Genomic DNA, 19,619 nt, shown 5'->3' with positions numbered 1-19,619 from the left:
AGAGCAAAGCACTCTGGCAGACCTCCCTGTAATGTGGACTTGTCTGTAGGCTGCACACTAGCTTCCTGCCTGCCTCCACTTCCGCCCCACACAGCTGTGAGCCTTGTGTTTACAGCCCTCTAGGCTGCCATTCTGTGCAGTGGGCTCCTGCACCGGAAGACACTTTCGTCACAGGCTTCTCTACCCAGTTCCCACACTTGGTTATACCCAGTTCCCACACTTGGTTATTTCCCTAGGAAGCATTTGTTTGTTCCCGCTGCTTGGTTCTTCACACTCTTGTCTCACTCTGGAATTTAGCCTTTTGAATTCTAGTAGTAAACACACGGCCGTCTTCTCATGCGGCGTCTTTGGGGAGTCATGGAAACTACATCCCCGGTGGTTCCACTATTTCTCTGTGGAAAACTGTGACTTATGTCGCCAGAATTTGTGTTAATCAGAGAAATCAGATTATTTCTTTTATTCCTGATACTGTTCAGACAGCATTGGGAAATAACTAGAAAGGGAGAAACGGGAGCATGTTGAATAGTTTAAGTGGTCAGAGTGTTTCTTAATAGAGTTTGAATGGAAATAAGCAGGGTATAAAACGCAAAAGCTAATTACAAAATAATATAAGATAATTAGGCTCATATCCCAAGATAAAAAGCCAAGCCACAGAAGAACTTGCGAAAGAGATTTACAAAATGAATATTGGTGTCCTTATCTGAACCCTCCTTTGTAGCCTAAGAAGGCAGTTAGAGGCAGAGACAGAGCCTAGTATTAGACAGGATTTTAGATTGACTTTGAGCGGATGGTTGTGTGCCGTTTGTATGGTGCTGTATGTGATTTATATGTGTAAAATTTGCGTGGTGGCATAAGTGTGATTAAGATGTGACTTGAGAGTGATTTGTGTGTGTGGTTGTACCCGTGCATGTGTGATTTGTTGTGGTCTGTACATACATGATTGTGTGTATGTGTGTGTATGTGTGTGTATGTACATGTGTGTGTGTGTGTGTGTGTGAGAGAGAGAGAGAGAGAGAGAGAGAGAGAGAGAGAGAGAGAGAGATCCTGGATAATTAAGTGCATGTGACTTTTGTGTGATTATGTGCAATTATATGTAATTTGTTATGTGGTTGTATACATGTACTTGTCTTGTGATAAGGTATATATATGTCTATATGCATGTGATTGGTGTGTGCTTGTGTAATTATGCATGTGTGGATTTATTGTGATTGTATATCACAATATTGATATGTGTGTGTGTGTGTGAGATCAATGGTACATATGTGACCCTGTGATCGACTGTGATGGTGTTTGGTTACATGTGTCACAGGGTGTATATATGTTTCTGTGATTCTGTGTGTAGCTATGTGTGATTATATATGTGTGTGCCTGCCTGTGTATGTGATGAGTATATGTGTTGTGCTATGTGTAGAGGTATGGGGGCTTTGAATAAGTTGGTTGTTTATGCATGCGACTGTATTATGTGATGAGGTATATAGTACAAGAATATAAGTATTTGGGAATTCCATCTGTAATGAAAGGTTGATGTTGTTTTTAGTATTTTATTGTGGTATATAGTAAGGAAAAAACCATGAGAGGTTAACTGACCAGCCTAGAACCACAGAACCAAAGCTCTTTGGGAAGTTATTCTTGGCTACAGACTATGGGCCAAAGGTCTGTTTAAGGTGTGGCTGTGTGGCATTTCTAGGAGAGAAGTGAGCAAATTTCTATTTACCTAAGGTGACAGAACAAAGGAAGGAACCCATCCACTAGACAATTAAATAATTATTAATTGGGATTACCACAGGATCACGTGACAGAGGTTAATGACTGGACTGTGTATGATCTCCAAATAGCTCCATCACAAAAAAAAAAAAAAAAAATAGACCTAAACATGGTCTCCCTAAAGCTGTATAGTTGGAGTCCCCTCTTCATAAACTACCCACCTATTATACACTTGAGCACCTCCTAAGGTAGCATGAAACTCTGATAAGATCACACACAGATGCAAGGGGCATGCATGAGGAGATGTGTCTAGAATGAGAAAGTCGTGTCCTGACGCTCAGGTGTGGCTCTCAGGGTCTTCTCCAACCCTCTTTCTAGTCACCACAGGTAGTTTCAGCTACTTTGATTAAGACTGGGGACAGCATAATATGACTAGAGGACATTTCACAAGTGTGATTCCACAGACAACATTTGAGCTTTTTTTATTATTATTTTTTTTATTTTTTTGGTTTTTCGAGACAGGGTTTCTCTGTGACTTTGGAGCCTGTCCTGGAACTAGCTCTGTAGACCAGGCTGGTCTCGAACTCACAGAGATCCGCCTGCCTCTGCCTCCCGAGTGCTGGGATTAAAGGCGTGCGCCACCATCGCCCGGCCAGCATTTGAGCTTTTGAGAGCCATTTAGGTCCTGTCACTGTTGGTTCTGCTAAGGTTCAAGTCTTGGCTCAAGACACTAAACAATTCTGGGTCAAAAAGCAAAGACACAGAGCAAAGCCATGCGCTCTCCAGGTGGTAGAAAACCCATTTCCAGGAAACCTGATGGGTCTTGGAAAACACTCTAAGGAGAGGAATTTTCAAGTTTAAATATGTACTGAAACTATAGAGAAGAGAAGCCAACTTACACTATGCAGTCAGTAAACCCTTTCCGATATCTCTCCTCTACCCTCCTGCTCCTGCCTTGATGGGGTCAGAGATTGCACATCCAGCACTGGACTCCTTTATGCTGGGAAAATTCCCTAACAGCCAAGGAGAAGCATTGTCTTGAAATGATGCTCAAATTCTTGATTAATCAAGCCATTTGGACATTTAAGTTACTCGCAAGTACATACAGAAGCTGGGAGGGGGGGGCTTCAGGTCCCTGAAACTACAGGTGGTTATGAGCTGCCTGGTTTAGATTTTGGGTATCAAACTCAAGTCCTCTGGAAGAGCAGCAAGTGCTCTCAACTATGGAGTCATTTCCACAGCCCCAAACTGAATGGTTTTTATCAGAGTGAAAAACAGAAACAACAAACTTCGGCCTAAGAGTATACAATAGAAAGACTGAGACAAATGAAACTCAGTTTGTGCACAGAAAAGAATGACATGGTTTCCTGTGCCACCTGGTTTTATGTCATCTTGACACCTTCTAGAGCCATTTTGGAAAAGGGAACATCAATTGAGAAACATTCCCAAGACTGGCTTGTGGGAAAGCCTGTGGTGTGTTTTCTAGATTGTTAATTGATGTTGCAGGGTCAACCTAACCTGTGTGGGTGCTGCCAGCTCTGGGCTGATCAAGGCTTGAGGAGCAAGCAAATAAGCTGCACTCTTCCATGGCCTCTGCAGCAGTTTCTGCCTCCAGGTTCCTACCCTTTTGTATTTCTGTCTCGACTTCCCTCAGTTTTGGACTACAGTGGAGAACCATAAAGTGAGAGAAATCCTTTCTTTCACAAGTTGCTTTTGGTCAAAGTGCTTTATCACAACAGTAGAAACTATAATATCTTATGGTTGTATATAAGGTTTTATATTTTCAAATGAACGCTTCAATACACTAGTTTAAAGATAGAATCCAAGATAAGTAGAAAATGTATTTAAAGGTATAACAAATGGTATTTAACCCACATTACAGAATTGAACCAAATGACCTCTGTAGAATTTTTGTTAAACAATTATATTTTTAACTTAATATGGAGTAAAGATAAGGTGTTAATAAAATTTATGGGAGCAGATGAAGTCAAGGATTTGAGTGTCATTGACATGTCTGTGAGAGCACCTGCCTCTGAAGCCACGGAGAGTTTAACCCAGAGTCTTAACTTACCAGGCGTATAATGTAAACCAAACTTGATTCCCTTTAAAAATGTACACAGAACATGATGCTGTACACTATAGAGTTACTCAGAACACTACAGGAAAAACATGCAATCTGTTAATAATTTCATTGTTATCGAAGAAACCTTGCATTTCCAGCAACTCTCTAATTACATCTTTTGAGAAGTAACTAGTCGTAGACAGGTCAGCTGATAGAGAAGGTAGCTTTACTTTACTTGTCTCGGTAACTGATTAGACCTGCCTGAGCGTTGGAATGGCAATGTGCTGCCTGTGTTTTGATTATAATTCCAGCAACCCAAGTCTTTCACTGCCTGGCACATGACTCTTCCCAGGCCCTCTGGGGATATCCTCCTATTGGCAGCATTTGGTTATCTTTGGAAAGACTCCATGGGTCCACTGTACCAGCACCACTCACAAAGAACACCCTTGCTGCTGCTTTGAAAATCCATACCAGCAGCCATTAATTTAAGGGAAGACTTAGTCTGATATACCTTAGGTGTTTGAGACTACATTCAGGAAGTTTAATGCTTTTACTGCCATCTACTGTTCAAGAAAGGAACTACAAACTCCAAATCACTTGCCTCCCTCCCATCTCTCTCTCCCACCCTCCCTGTCTCCCTCCCTGCTTTGGGTTCTCAAGCTCTTTTGGTCTCTCAGGCTCTCCATATTTTTAGTTTAAAAGTTGCACAGTGTATTTTAGCACTTTCCCCCAAGAATGGGAAACTTTAGAAATGAAGACAATTCAATTTCATAAATATAAACTCCTTTAAAATATGATTTGAAGTGATTTGTTACATAAATACTGGTTTCTACCAGAGACCAGTCATTATCATGCTATGGTTAAACAGATGAAGGAAACCCAGCCATAGACAGACAGATAGTTAACGGGGAAAGAACATTTGTTTTTTTGCTCTCTGTTTTTAATTAATTTTACATATCAACCACAGTTCACCCTTCCTCCCCTTCTCCCTCTCTCCACCTTCCCCCTCAACACACTCCTCAGAAGGTTAAGTCCTTTAACATATCTTGGCACATTCAGTTGAGGCAGGACCAAGCCTCCTTCCCAACCTGCGTCAAGGCTGAGAGAAACATTCCCCACTGGGAATGGGCTTCATAATACCAGTTCATGAACCAGGGATAGATCCTGGTCCCACTGACTGGGGTTCCACAACAGACCTGGCTACAAAACTGTCACCTACATACAGAGGGCCTGGTTCTGGTCTCATTCAGGCTCCCCAGCTGTCAGTCCAGAGTCCATGAACTCCCACAAGTTCGGGTCAACTGTTTCATGGTCTTGATTTAAATGAACTTTTGACATAATTGTGTACACTCCTCCTCAGTGTCCTTCTGAAGCTCAAAGAACACCTTAAGGGTTAGTCACTACTTTTTTGCATATCAATAAATTTACCCTACTTTTGCCAAGTTAAAATCCATCATTTTCTCTCGACCTGCAAAGTACAACTTTCACTTACCATGATTTATAACCTCACGTGCCTAGAAGATATCAGTTCACCAAGACTGTCCTAAGTGCCGTTCTGCCATATGTTGAGAGATCCCATTATAAAATTAATATAAAACATCCATTAGTACCTACACTGATCTCATAAGAAAAGCTTCCAAATGTTGGGTGTTCTCAAGCTCATGGTGTTACTGCCGAGTTTCAAAATTCATTTTTGTCTAATGCTTGAGCTCACTATTGTGAGCAGATACCGTCAGCTCTCTTCTTTGAACCAAGAATCTTTGTTCATTCTTTTTTTAAAAAATAATTTTATACAGCTTTATTGACATATAATTTACAAATACCAATGTTTGGTATATTTACAAGATTATAAATATGTGAAATAATATCACTTCCTGTTAGAAATTTGTTATCAATCAAAACAAGAAAAATGAAAACCCATGTGCTTTGTCTTTCCCTTCTTATTTATTTATTTATTAAAGATTTCTGCCTCCTCCCCTCCACCGCCTCCCATTTCCCTCCCCCTCCCCCTCCCCCAATCAAATCCCCCTCCCTTGTCAGCCCAAAGAGCAATCAGGGTTCCCTGCCCTGTGGGAAGTCCAAGGACCACCCACCTCCATCCATGTCTAGTAAAGTGAGCATCCAAACTGCCTAGGCTCCCACAAAGCCAGTACATGCAGTAGGATCAAAAACCCATTGCCATTGTTCTTGAGTTCTCAGTAGTCCTCATTGTCCGCTATGTTCAGCAAGTCCGGTTTTATCCCATGCTTTTTCAGACCCAGGCCAACTGTAACAGACTGGATCTTTGTTAATTCTTAAGAAAATATTTGTCTCTTCCCAAGCCTGTGGGGCGAGAACAGTGTAGCACCAGCACAGTTTGGCACCTTTGCTGTGCTGGCCTTGAGAAACAACAGCTTTGAACATCACATTTGACATTTAGATGCTTCCGTCAACAAAGTGAATTAAGATTCTTAATATTTTCATTAACAATGAGTTTGGACCTTATTCTCTGATACCTAAATGATATTAGGGTCCCTGAAACTTCTGCAACAGAGTAAACAAGAATACCATTAAAGGAATCAGATTGAATGAAGCTCCTGCAAATGGATTTTGGTCAGCCAATGTGGACCTTTGTTAATGTCTGTAAGTCATTAAGGTAGCAGCATTGAGACTTAGGCGATTGAAATATAACATGCCATTTCCCTTTATATGTCTCTAATAGAGCATGAAATTTATAACTGTTTGCTCTTTCATGTTTGCTCATTAACCCACTCTAATAAAAATCCTCTCTAATGAAAAGAAAATGTCATTAGAATTGCAGCTAATTTTAATTTTAATATTTCAGAAAATTGTAACATCAGCATGTTAAGCGATATGAAAAATTTAAACCTATTACTCTCTTCTGTTTTGATATTCTGTAGCAGAATACGCTGTTGGAGGTTGTTGGTTCGTTTCCCCGCCACCCTGACTAGAAATAATCACACAGAAACTATATTATTTAAAACATTGCTTGGCCAATAGCTTAAGCATATGTCTAGCTCATTCTTATATTTTAAACTAACACATCTCCATTAATCTGTGCATCACCATGAGGTCGTGGCCTAGGGCAAAGTTTCGGCATTTATCTCCCCCTGTGCAGCTACATGGTGTCTCACTGACTCCATCTTCTTTCTCCCAGAATTCAGTTTAGTTTTCCTTTCTAATTCTATTCTACTAAGCCACTGGCCAAAACAGCTTTATTCATTAACCAATAAAAAAAGTAACATATAAACATAAGAACTTCCCATACCAAGAATATACTATATTTTCTAAGAATTTTTTCCCTAAAATTGAGGAGATGAAATGAAAGTGGCTTTTCATTTACTTATTATATTTTAAATTTCGTAACAAAAAATGAAGTTTTTAACTACCTGGCAATATATATTCAATTCTGACTCAACTCATAATATGTGTTTGAGTTTTTTTTTTTTTCTCAACTGGTAGATTTGCCTTAGACACTATTTTAAAGATGATTAAAGATTGTATTTGTTCAATAGATAACATATCTTGTTTGGTACATATTTATTTAAGAATTTAAGATAAACTGTCTTTTAAGTGAAAGCATGTTTTACATCCTTAGAAGAGGTGTAAATGCCTAGGGTGTTATCCTGAAAGTAGCTGACATAGAAAAACATGTTCATGTTACATTCTATTGTGACTCCCTGTAAGGAGCTACATCACCTTGAGCCTCTCCATGCAGGGAAGAGAGAGATTTATATTCACTCTGTAAAATATAAGAAGATGGAGACCAGGGATCTTTGGCCTACTAATCATAAAAAAAAAATGGAATGAATGTTTCCACCAAGATATGTATGTGATTCTCTTTCTCTTACATATAACAGCCCCTATAATTCTCTACAGATCACAAGTCTCACACTGTGTGGCCATATCAGTATTCTTAGGAATTATCAGGTCTCTCAGACTCATGACAATTACCATACAGGGCTAGGGAGATGGTTCAGCAGTTAAGAGAACTGCATGCTCTTTCAAAGGTCCTGAGTTCAATTCTCAGCAACCACATCGTGGCTCACAAACCTCTGTAATGAGATCTGGTGCCCTCTTGAGGATTAGCCTTGGTTAGTTGTCCTCATCCACTTAGACCATGAAACCCAATATGGACAAGTTCAACAGAACCGCCATGTATGGGCTGCCCATGCATGTTTCAGCATTGCCAGGGCATAAATTCCATCTTTTATTTCATTTCAGTAGAGTGACTATATTACTCAACCCTTCCCAGAACACTGCAACTAGCAGGTTCAGGATACCAGCAGTCATTCAAGACTGCACAGGTCTCTCTTGTCCCATTGGAGGAAAATTCCTTGGAAAATTAGGAAGAGATGTATCTTCTTTCATAATAGATTTTTACATTTTGATGATTTTTTTTCCAGTTGTTCATAGTCACAAAAATGATGATAGCAATTTCAGATTTGCCCCCCCTTCAGGTCCATAGCCATAACACTCAGGCCTATCACCTGCTCAGAGATCTACAAAAATATCTGTTAATGTGAAGAAAATGCATACTTAGTAGCTCAGTCATGAAGACTGCTGTCACATAAGCATCAGGACCTAAGTTTGACCCCCAGAACCCATGCAAAATAAAAGCTGGTGTCGTGTTCTTCACCAATAATCCCAGAACTTGGAGGTAGAGAGAGGATAGCCTCTAAGGCTTCCTGGACACCCAGCATGACCTAATGAATGACCTTCAGAGCAGTTAGCGACAATAAATAAATAAAGTGAAAAGAACCTGAGGTACAAGTGAGGTTGTCTTTTGGCTTTCACATTCATACACATATGTGCACATTCACTACATACTCCTATATACTCATGTGCACATGGATGGATGAATGGATGGATGGATGGATGGATGGATGGATGGATGGATAGATAGATAGATGAATGGATGGGCAGACAGATAGATGAACACACATGCACACATACACACACAATCCTACTGTGTTAACAATAATAAAAGTGTTATAATCAAGCAAAGTGTTTCAAGGGGTGAAGTTGTTAGATTTACAAACCAAAGATGTCATTATGCTTGCAAAGTTTTTCTAGACTAGATTGTTCAATTCTTTCAGCAATTTTGTGTATGATGCTAGGTTTGTTACACACATTTAAAAATCTCAAATGGAGGATGTGAAATCAGAGACTCATGAGTTCAGGACCAGTATAGTAGCCAATTACATGTCAATATGATTATTGAAACTCAATAATTAAAAATAAATTATTAAAATTTATTAATAAGTGTGTGCACATGCATTCATGTGTGAAAATCAGATTTAGTTCATAGCTTCAGGTCATCTTAATATTTTTGCCATGACAGGTTACAAGTTTTAAATGTCGTTGGAACATGTCACAGGTTCCCACTATTATTAAGCTGCCAATTTATCTCAAATGACTTACATAATTATATCTTATACAGAAATACAAGTCTGTAGTAAACACAATTTGATGCACTGGGGGCCAAGATAGTCTAACTTCAGTGCAGTTCTGAGCCCTTCATTGGCAGATTTGAGCAGCAGAGCTGGCTAGGGAACCAGGACACGTCTCTGTTAGGACATGCTTCCTGAAAGGAACATCAAAGCAGAAGGAAGATGGGTGCCCACATTTGACTGTTTTCCTTCTTTGATGCTAGATGAAAATGAGATCTTTATTATCTATTTATTTATTCATTTATTCATTTTGGATAAAATGTACTTATCTCTTAAGATAGGTCAGGTAGTCATTGGTCTTCTTGAAAACAAGGACCACCATTCCACAACAGAACATCTGCCTCCTCTTAGAGCTTCTCCTATGTCAGTGATCAGGGACACAGTCAAGAGCAGAAATCCATTTCCCCTTATAAGGAGAAGATGAGAAATGACTGTTGGAATTTTGTTTGTTTGTTTGAAACATAAAAATTAAAAAGAACTAACAAGTTCTTTAATTCACTGAGAACTTAACTGAAGGGGGGAAATGGGTTACTATTGACCTGGAAACTTCTTGTGGTTATGACCTGTAACCTCCTTCCTTTTCTTCCTCTTGTGAAGTCCCTGCTTTTTTCTTTGTCTATTTTTGAAACACTTATATCACTCTTGTTCTTCTCCTCATCGTACCTGGTCTTCACTGACATTTCACAAGCAACATCTGCTTCTCTTGTAGAGCATCATTCGTAGACTTTTCAAAGGAAAAGCTCGTTTTTCTTGGTAACAAAAAGACTAGTTGTCCTCTACTCACTATTAACCTCTTGACCGAATAAGCGTTCGGTCAACTTTTATTATGCAGGACAGCATTACATTATGTTTCTTCTCAGGCACGGTTTATTGGCTTTTGGAGCTTCCAAAGCCCAATTGAGCCCCCAAAACCTAAAACTCAAATTGGAAAGAAAACTTCGGCATATATTGCTTAAGCCTGAGAGAATCTTTTGTTTTTGGCTATTAGAATTTTGAACAATTTTATTTTGATGTCATAAGCCTAGACAATCTCTACGAGGGTAAGTTACAACTGAAATTATCTAGGCTTTTAGGGTATATGATTACCTTTTCCTAGAAATCTCAGAAATATAAGCATTTGTGGCATCTATCTTCTCTCATAAACACCATAACAAACTCCAAGTGCACTGGAGCTGTAGGCCATCAATTGGAGTCAAAATGAGGGATAAAACTCACACCATTAACAAAGCATGAGTGTTGCTTCATATATGTGTATATGTTGGTGTGTGTAAGAGAGGAATAGTGTGTGTGTGTGTGTGTGTGTGTGTGTGTACCTGTATACTTGCAGACATAATGATTTATGGGAATAATCTCAGTCTAAATCTGCAGGTAGAGTCATAACCCACATGATGTAAACTTGTATCAAACATTTGCCTGTTGGGTGACCTGACTCCAGAGTTGGCCCACAGGGTGTCTTGCAAGTAGTATAAATTGCTATGAGCAATGGATAGCAGATGGTTTACATGCATAAGTGGGCTAAACACCCCTAGCATAATCTGGATTGACTTCCAGGGGCAAAGCAATGAATTCTGGCATTTGTTTGGATGGTACTGATATGTGCTCTGAAAATTAGAGAGATCAATGGTTATATTGAGAAGATGGTAATTAAGTCAAGGCTGGACCTTAGCAATGGAAATTAATCCTAGGTTACATTAGACAGTATAAAAGTTCAGACAGTTGCTTTTTATCAGATAATATCATCAATATAATCTTGAAAGGAACCTTGAAGTAACAAATAGTATGTAAGATCTTATCATAAGAAAAATATATTGAAATTTCTCATCAGATATCTTAAGCCAGTTATGGGAAATAGAGACTCACTGATTTCTTGTAGAGATCTTATTGACCAGGAATCTGATGAAGGCTTTATTTGTGATTTCATGTGATAAAAACTGATATTACCTTAGTAATTCCACAAGGATTTCTGCTTCCTGGTAAATTAGGTTAGAGTGTAAGTGACAGTGACATTTTATCTGTGTTCTCATATAATATATACTCACTCAAATGCCCTCAATTCAAATCACACACATATAGCTAAAGTTTTTTGATAAGAGTCCTAAAGGGTCATAGACCCTTGAGTGAGAATTATCACATTAATGTGGGTTAGATGTAGACCTCAGATCCAGGTCTTACAACATAGTCTGTGTTATTTGATTGGTTTTAGAAGATGTGCTGACCTTACATTGATGAGTTTGAGTATCTTCTGTGATAGAAAAATATATAATAATTTTAAACATCTACTTTATGGTCTCTTCCAACTAGAAATGCTCAAAAGTTGTAAGCACTGAATACATACTAAGTAAATTTGGAAGATGTGAATTGAAGCAAGATCAAAGTATTTGCAATCAGTGAGACCTGATTTGATGGAAAGTTTATGCATGGGAAGAACGTGAGGGGAAGTAGAGGTAGATCATGCTGCATCCATGAGCAGAGAAAGAATTGTCTATGTTCTAGAAAGCAGGGAATAAAGGACCATAGTGTAGACATTACTAAATGGTATCAGATTGCAGAGGATTTCTGAAGTAATTTTTATTTTTGTGACATTAACATGGGGTCATTGCAAATATTTAAATAGTGAGGTAAGCCAACAACAATCTAGGAAATTCGGTCTGGCTTGAATTCTAAGGTTGTTTTGAGTATATATATTATGGGAGCCAGTAAGAAGATCTCAGAGGTAATAATAAGACAAACAAGAGATTTTGAAAAGTAAAATTGAAATTCTAACCAGACTATTCATGTACATAAAGTGGAGTGGGGGCAAGGAGCTGAAAATGTCCACAATTTTTCCAGGAGAATGGAAGCAGTAATCTTGCTATGCATTGGGAAACCAGGGCTAGAGGGGAGCAGGAGGTGAGTGTAAGACTTGAGGGAACTGGGCTTTTCTTTCAGAAGCATGAGAATGACCTGATGTGCAGAGGCACTGAGCCCCAGGACCAAACAAGAGCATGTGGAGAGAACAGACCTTCAAATCTTGTATGTGACTGAAGGAGAAAACACTAGAAGGCAAGAAATGCTGCCCTGTGCAGACCAGAAGGACAAAGAGAGAGCAATCAGGACAGGATGGAGAAAGAGGAGGGTGTGTAGGCAGTAGATGGAAAGAACAAAGAGGAATGTAGTCAGTTTCACTAAACATAGAAGGGAAATAGAGGTAAGGTTCACTGCACACCTATATGCAAGCATGAGTGTATGCAGTACATGTATCGGCATCTGTGAGTTCAGGGATAATAAAAGCCAGTGTCCACCAGGGACGTACATTACAGGTGCTATGGTTATTCCTAATTTTCAATGTAACGACATCTGGATTCACCTGGAGACAATCTCTGGGCATATTGGTGGGTAATTCTCTTCCCTGGGATAATTGAGTTGGGAAGATTCATTTGCCATGGGTAGGACTTGTGCCTGGGATGGGGTACTGGGCTGTCCATGAAGGAGAAAGTGAGTTGAATGCAGGTATTCATCACACTCTGCTTCTTGACTCTGAACACCATGTGGTGAACTGCCTCAAGTCTTCTAGACAGTGGCTTCTCCTCCATCTCCGTTTAACTGGGAGAAGAGTAAATTCTATTCCCTTGTAAATTGCTCTCATCTGAGTATTCTATCTATCACAGCAACAGAAACTAAGGTACCAGCATTTTCTATAAACTTTACAAGTAATTGCTGTCCTATATTGTTTTTCTTCCTTGTTAGCTCTACTCTACAGGATCTATATCCTGAGAAATAGCATATTTTACTTATTACTATTTATGTGGGATGTATAGTAATATAGTAAATGAAAGAAATGCATCCTGGAAAAATGGAATTTCTGCCTCGCTTCCATAGTTCCCGAGTCCTGCTCACACTAGACTGTGCCACCTGTTATACAGCATCACCAGGTCCTCTCTTTCCCAGGTTCCCAGGAGAAGGCATAAATCCAATGAACAGCAGTGTGCTGTGTCTCCTTTCTTTTTTTTTAAATTCCCGCCTCCTCCCAGCCTCCCATTTCCCTCCCCTTCCTTCCACACCACTCCCCCTCCCCCCACTCCTTTCCCCATTCCTCTCCAGTCCAAAGAGCAGTCAGGGTTTCCTGCCCTGTGGAAAGTCCAAGGTCCTCCCCCCTCCATCTAGGTCTAAGAAGGTGAGCATCCAAACTGGCTAGGCTCCCACAAAACCAGAACATGAAGTAGGATCAAACCCCAGTGCCATTGTCTTTGGCTTCCCATCAGTCCTCATTGTTCAGAGAGTCCGGTTTTATCCCATGCTTTTTCAGTTCCAGTCCAGCTGGCCTTGGTGAGCTCCCAATAGATCAGTCCCTCTGTCTCAGTGGGTGGGTGCACCCCTCACGGTCCAGACTTCCTTGCTCATGTTCTCCCTCCTTCTGCTCCTCATTGGGACCTTGGGAGCTCAGTCCAGTGCTCCAGTGTGGGTCTCTGTCTCTATCTCCATCCATCGCCCTATGAAGGTTCTAAGGTGTTATGCAAGATATTCATCAGTGTGGTTATAGGATAGGGCCATTTCAGGTTCCTTATCATCAGCTGCCCAAGGCACTAACTGGGGACATCCCCCTGGGCACTTGGGAGCCCCTCTAGGTTCAGGTCTCTTGCCTACCCTAAGCTGGATTCCTTAATTAAGATATATGCTTCCCTGTTCCCATATCCATCCTTCCTTTATCCCAACCATCCCAATTCCCCAAGTTCCCCCCATCCTCCCCTTCTCACATTTTTCTCCCCATCTCCCCTTACCCCTATCCTACCCCTCCCCCAAGATCCCAATTTTTGCTTGGCAATCTTGTCTACTTCCCATATTCAAGAGGATAACTATATGTTTTTCTTTGGGTTCACCTTCTTATTTAGCTTCTTTAGGATCACAAATTATAGACTCAATGTTGTTTATTTATGGCTAGAAACCAATTATGAGTGAGTACATCCCATGTTCATCTTGGAAATGCAAATCAAAACAACTTTGAGATATCATCTTACACCTGTCAAAATGGCTAAAATCAAAAACACCAATGATAGCTTTGTTGGAGAGGTTGTGGAGGAAGGGGTACCCTCATCCATTGCTGGTGGGAATGCAAAGTTGTCCAACCACTTTGGAAATCAGTGTGGTGGTTTCTCAGGAAATTCGGGATCAACCTACCCCAGGACCCAGCAATACCACTCTTGGGAATATACCCAAGAGATGCCCTGTCATATTACAAAAGCATTTGTTCAACTATGTTCATAGCAGCATTATTTGTAATAGCCAGAACCTGGAAACAACCTAGATGTCCTTCAATGGAAGAATGTATGAAGAAAGTGTGGAATATATACACATTAGAGTACTACTCAGCAGTAAAAAACAATGACTTCTCTAATTTTGCATGCAAATGGATGGAAATAGAAAACACTATCCTGAGTGAGGTGTCCCAGACTATGTCTCCTTTCTAATTCCTTTCCAAACTACCACCAGATGAGTATCGATGCAGCATTTGCCTCCTGTGAAAAAATGAAATTCCTCGGAGTATGGATACTCGATGTCTTCACCACACATCCTTTGCACCATTTGGGGGCTGTGCATACAGTCGTTCGGGAGACTCATCACAGCTGCTGTCACAATCAAATGCCTGATTGCTGTGTAGGGTCTGCATTCCTCAAAAGAGAATGGAAACGCTTTCAGGGCAAGAGAAAGATTGCGGTCACTGTGCTCAGTCTGGTTCATTTTACATGGTAGTTATAAAATGATTACCCAAATGATTGCAAATGATTCAGATGATAATTATAAAACTCAAAATGAATGGAGGGCTTATAAGATTTCCTAGTGGGAAAGAAAATTGCTGGCAAACATAGAAACTGATAACTGATTCCTATAAGGTGTCTTCTCTGTCTTCCACTCACGTACACGCCATGCCATGTATATGTTCCAAACATGCATGCGTGCATGTGAGCGCACACGTAAGCACACATACTAAAATCTATCAGTCAGCCTGTAGAAAGAAAATGGAGAGAAGTTGAAAACAGTGTTATATTAAAAGCGTGTTAAACATAGTCATAGAAATAAGAAAAAATGGAAAGGAGGGAGGAAGAGGTGGAGGGGAAAAGAAAAGGCGATCAGAGGAGGGAGGAAGAATCGAAAGAAGGGAGGGAGGAAGAGAGAGAAATAAAAAAGGAGAGGGTAGGTAAGACGTTTTGGGGTCATGGATTCCTAGGAACCAAAACTAAAGATGAACTAAAAAAGAGTAACTTGTTTTACCCCTGAATGGGGTGGTGTTCTTCCATGGAAACTAATTGTAGTTAATTGTGCAGGGAAACAAGGCCCGTGCTTGAAGGGATTCTGTCTCTCCTCCACAGGAACTCGGCTTTGGATAAAGCGCCTTTTAGAACAAGTAGTTATGAAAATCTTTATCTCTGGCATAATTATTAAACAATATCAGGAGCATTTTGTATATGCCCACACACAGCAAACCAAGAGTGGAGGAAGAGCTCCAACCCACCAACTCAAATGTTTCTGAGCTAATGTTTTGTCTCCTCCTTGTTCACAGAACCTAAAGTAAGCTGCAAGCTAGGCCGATCTGCATCTACATCAGGAGTTCCTCCTCCTTCAGTGACTCCTCTCAGACAAGCCAGTGACCTACAACAGAGCCAGGTACCATCATCGTTAGCCAATCGTGATTGACTTCCTGTGATGCAACATACCAAATGCCTCCCACCTGTCTGTCCTGTGTTGCTGTAGACAATGTTTGAGTTTGCTTTGATTTCTCTCTGTGTGGATGGGGAGGGGAGGGGCTCGGCATCTGTGTTTTCATCTCCCAAGAGAATGTCTTTCTTCTTTGTGATTGGTGGAACTTTCTTTGCTGTTTGTTACCAAATCGTTTTTGTCTCTGATTTCCATCATTCTGAATTATAAATGTAGTTAATGTGCACTCTATGTATGGGCATAGTGGCTACTTTAAAAAAAATCGTTCTCTTTTCCATGTTCTGTGTACTTTTATACTGTCTTTGAAAATTTATCAATATTTGATAAATTTATCTACTTTTTGTGTAAATTTCTTTTAAATGTTTTGTCCACAATATTTGCACAGATGTTGTCAATGAATCTGTACATATATTTTAGCTCTTATCCTACTATACTGTGATATTTGTGGTAATTTACTCAGATTTTTATTTAGCTTCAAGCATGACTGTAAGACCATGTCAATATCGATGTTCTTATAAATATTCATATATCTATTGACTCCTTTGGATTGAATGTGGCAGCTAGTCTTTCTTCATTCTTAGGCCCTAGAAACAAATTAGCTAACTGGATAACTTAGATATTTACCAACAGCTGTAGATTAATAGGACAACCTTTTAAAGAAATGGCATTTCTTTAACCCACGATATCAGAAACGTTCTCAGAAAAGGGAATGTAAGTGTCTATGCATGGCAAATGAGATCTTCATTATCACGTGGAGAAAAGAGATAAGAAATAAAGGCATAAGCTAAAAAAATCATTTATTCCTTTACAGCATAATATGTTGTTTTGATGTTCCTGTGGGTGAATGGCCGGGAGTGTGAGTTCGGGACAAGGACAATCACTACACATAAATATCATTTTGTAACTCAGTCAATAGGAAACCAATCCCTTAACTTAATTGGTGAGGTTTAGTTATTTTTGCCATGAAGTATTGTGGGGATTAAGCAGGACAGTGCCATTTTGGAGTAGATGTTCTGCTTCCCAGCTCTTGTATTTGCATTCATGGTCCTCTGACGAAACGGGACATTATAAACCTAATGATGAGACCCTCTAGGACGCTACCCAGCTCTGATCCGCACATTGCACATTCATCAAATATGTTAAATGTCAGGATCTTTTAAAGTCATACCTAAGCATAATAATTGCTTTTTATAATGAGAAACATTATGCTTCTTAGTATTTTTGTCTGACTAAAGTATGCACAGTGCTTACTTTATGAATACATGAATATCTCCAAACACTTATCTCTCTCAGGTTCATCTCAAGTATCATTTAGGGTTCCTTGTGTCTTAATTTAAACCACTAAAGGCCTTTGTAAGTGGAGTAAGTAAATGGAGCCATCTTAACTACTTTAAGGTTTACAGGATATGTGGGGCAGGGGCACTTGCCTCTGAGTCACAGTGTGAGAGAAGGACCTCTTCTCTACTGTCTCTCCAACTTTATAAAACTATTGATGACTGTGATATGCAGATCAGTCCCTTCCAACACACAGCCAGGAAACTCTCTGTAGCCCAATTGTCTGGTGATGTGTGGCTTATGGTTATTTGTCTGGTTGTGAGCTTATGCTTAAATAATATGGAACAGAAGAATGACCCAAAGAGAATAAGTTTCTCAGCAGCCAAAGCTTACTTCCTACCAAACACCGAGCTCCTTCACAGCAGAGATTCCTATGGGCCATGCAGGAGACTTGGCCTACAGTATCTGTCGTTCATGTTAGTGTATCTTGAGGTCAGTCCAGCATATATTTCTAAATACAGAAAAAACTAAATAGGGGACACGGAAAACAGTCACAAACATTATACAAAGTCACCTAGTGGTGGGGAAAAGTTTATCTGTACTAACTTCAAATTGAAAAAGAAATTTTATTAGCAAAGATCATCTTGCAGAAATAATGCTTATTTCCTTGAAATTTATTGAATGTGGGTATGTCTAGCACTGGGAATATGGAATAAATTAATGTTAGCCATAGGACTACTGGTGTATAAACTAAGCTGTAACCTGCATTATGATGATGGTGTATTAGCATAATGCAAGTAGGAAAATCCCTATTATCTTATATGTGATCTCAACAGTTCTGTCTGATGATTTAGAAAAAAAATGTGAGGCTTTGGTTTTCTGTAGAGCTCTCTATAGTATTTAATTAATGTCAGAATTTAATAAAGGAAATATTGCCTTTAAATGGCATTGAATCTTGAAATGTTGGAATTATTTAATTTCCACATCCTTGCAAGGAATTCAGATGACGGGGATTCTGATTACATTTTATGAACCACTGTGTCATTGGATATTTACAATTTAGATATTGCATGGTTACTAAATTTGAATGCTTTAAGTAAAAGATAGTTAGAGGCTATTTTTTGAGTCTAGCACTCATAAGCAGCATCTTAGGAAATCCATTACTGAACTGAATAAAACAAACAAACTCACGCTGGTCCCAACAGTCTGCTGTCTATCACCTCTGGGTATGAAACACTGTACCATGATTTTGAACTTTATCTAAGAAGACTTAAACCCATCAGGTGGCAATTAAATCCGAGGATGCTGGGAGTGTCTGCTAGCTGGCACTATAGTGGCACTATAGTACTCCAGAACTGGATGTGTCCTCTATACCTTTACGATCAGAAGTCACATCTGTCGATGCAAGTGACCAGGAAAAAATACAAAGGAACTCAAGAGTATTCTTTACTGTGTTAAAGGCCCAAAAGGTACAGGAGGCTCTGGGGTGGAGTTTGCACAGTCACAACCCTGTGCCATTCATTGTCAGCTCTGCTTCTGGCACACAGGACTCTCGCAGGCATGCACAAAGCATCCCTGTACTGTGTACTACCAGATGGGTGCCCTTACTATCCTACACAGCAACTGAGCGCTAGTGTGAGGTGTTGAACACAACCCCGCCAGAGGCTTTTGTTTGTATGTTTGGTTTTGTTTGCTTATGGGATCCTAGAGCCTATGCTAGATCTGAAACACTCACGTGTGTCACACATCTTTTCTAAGCCTGTATTCTTATCTATAAAGTATTGGAAGTATTAGTTGATTAGTAGTATTGAGAATCAAAGTGATTTCATATATGTGTGTGTGTATGTATATGTATAAATATATACAGTTATATGTGTATATACACGTACATATATACATTCGCACACACACACACACACACATATATGCCTAGGTAGGTAATAACTGCTAGAAAATTATTAGTTCTTTCTCTTCTTCCCTTATATCATTTTACCCTCCCACTAATTCAGTTTTCCTACTTGCTGGAAAATTCTAAAAGGAGCCCTACTAACCAGTGGTATTACAAGCATGATGGATGCAGAGTGATTGCTTGCTTTATCCCAGTATTACCAGCCTTATATAGAACTGGGAGAGGTTATACACTCCAAATTTGCTAGACAATAGTACTTTTTCTTGTCTTGTACTTAAGTGTGCTTTGGATACAAAGTATGTGTAAATTAACCACAAATGTAATTTCAGTTCACCTGCCATCTAATATTATTTATTGTCCTATCTGAATTAAATGGTAACCAAATGCAGTGGAAATACTACAACTATATAGGTAGGGGAAATGGTGCAGAAATACGGGACATATTTTTGCTAAGGTCAGAATTTGCCTTGAAATTTACCACTTTGTGATTTGAAGTACCTTGTTCTGTTCAAAAGCATCATGCATG

General features: G+C 39.5%; 1 protein-coding gene across 2 annotated transcripts in view; it reads left to right on the top strand.

Annotated features, from left to right (window-relative positions):
* Nyap2 (neuronal tyrosine-phosphorylated phosphoinositide-3-kinase adaptor 2) overlaps positions 1 to 15,888 on the top strand; it is a 208,134-nt gene extending 192,246 nt beyond the window's left edge. For both annotated transcript variants that reach the window (XM_050161056.1, XM_050161055.1), the window contains exon 5: positions 15,755 to 15,888. In XM_050161056.1, the coding sequence (XP_050017013.1) occupies positions 15,755 to 15,888 (134 nt within the window). The remainder of the gene's footprint in view (positions 1 to 15,754) is intronic.
* The last annotated feature ends 3,731 nt before the right edge of the window (positions 15,889 to 19,619 follow it).

Source organism: Alexandromys fortis, unplaced genomic scaffold, assembly GCF_014885135.2.
Source record: "Alexandromys fortis isolate MF-2015 unplaced genomic scaffold, M_Fortis_MF-2015_v1.1 scaffold_98, whole genome shotgun sequence".
NCBI lineage: Eukaryota > Metazoa > Chordata > Mammalia > Rodentia > Cricetidae > Alexandromys > Alexandromys fortis.
The sequence above is the reverse complement of the archived record's forward strand: the minus strand, read 5'-3'. Positions and strand labels throughout refer to the sequence as shown.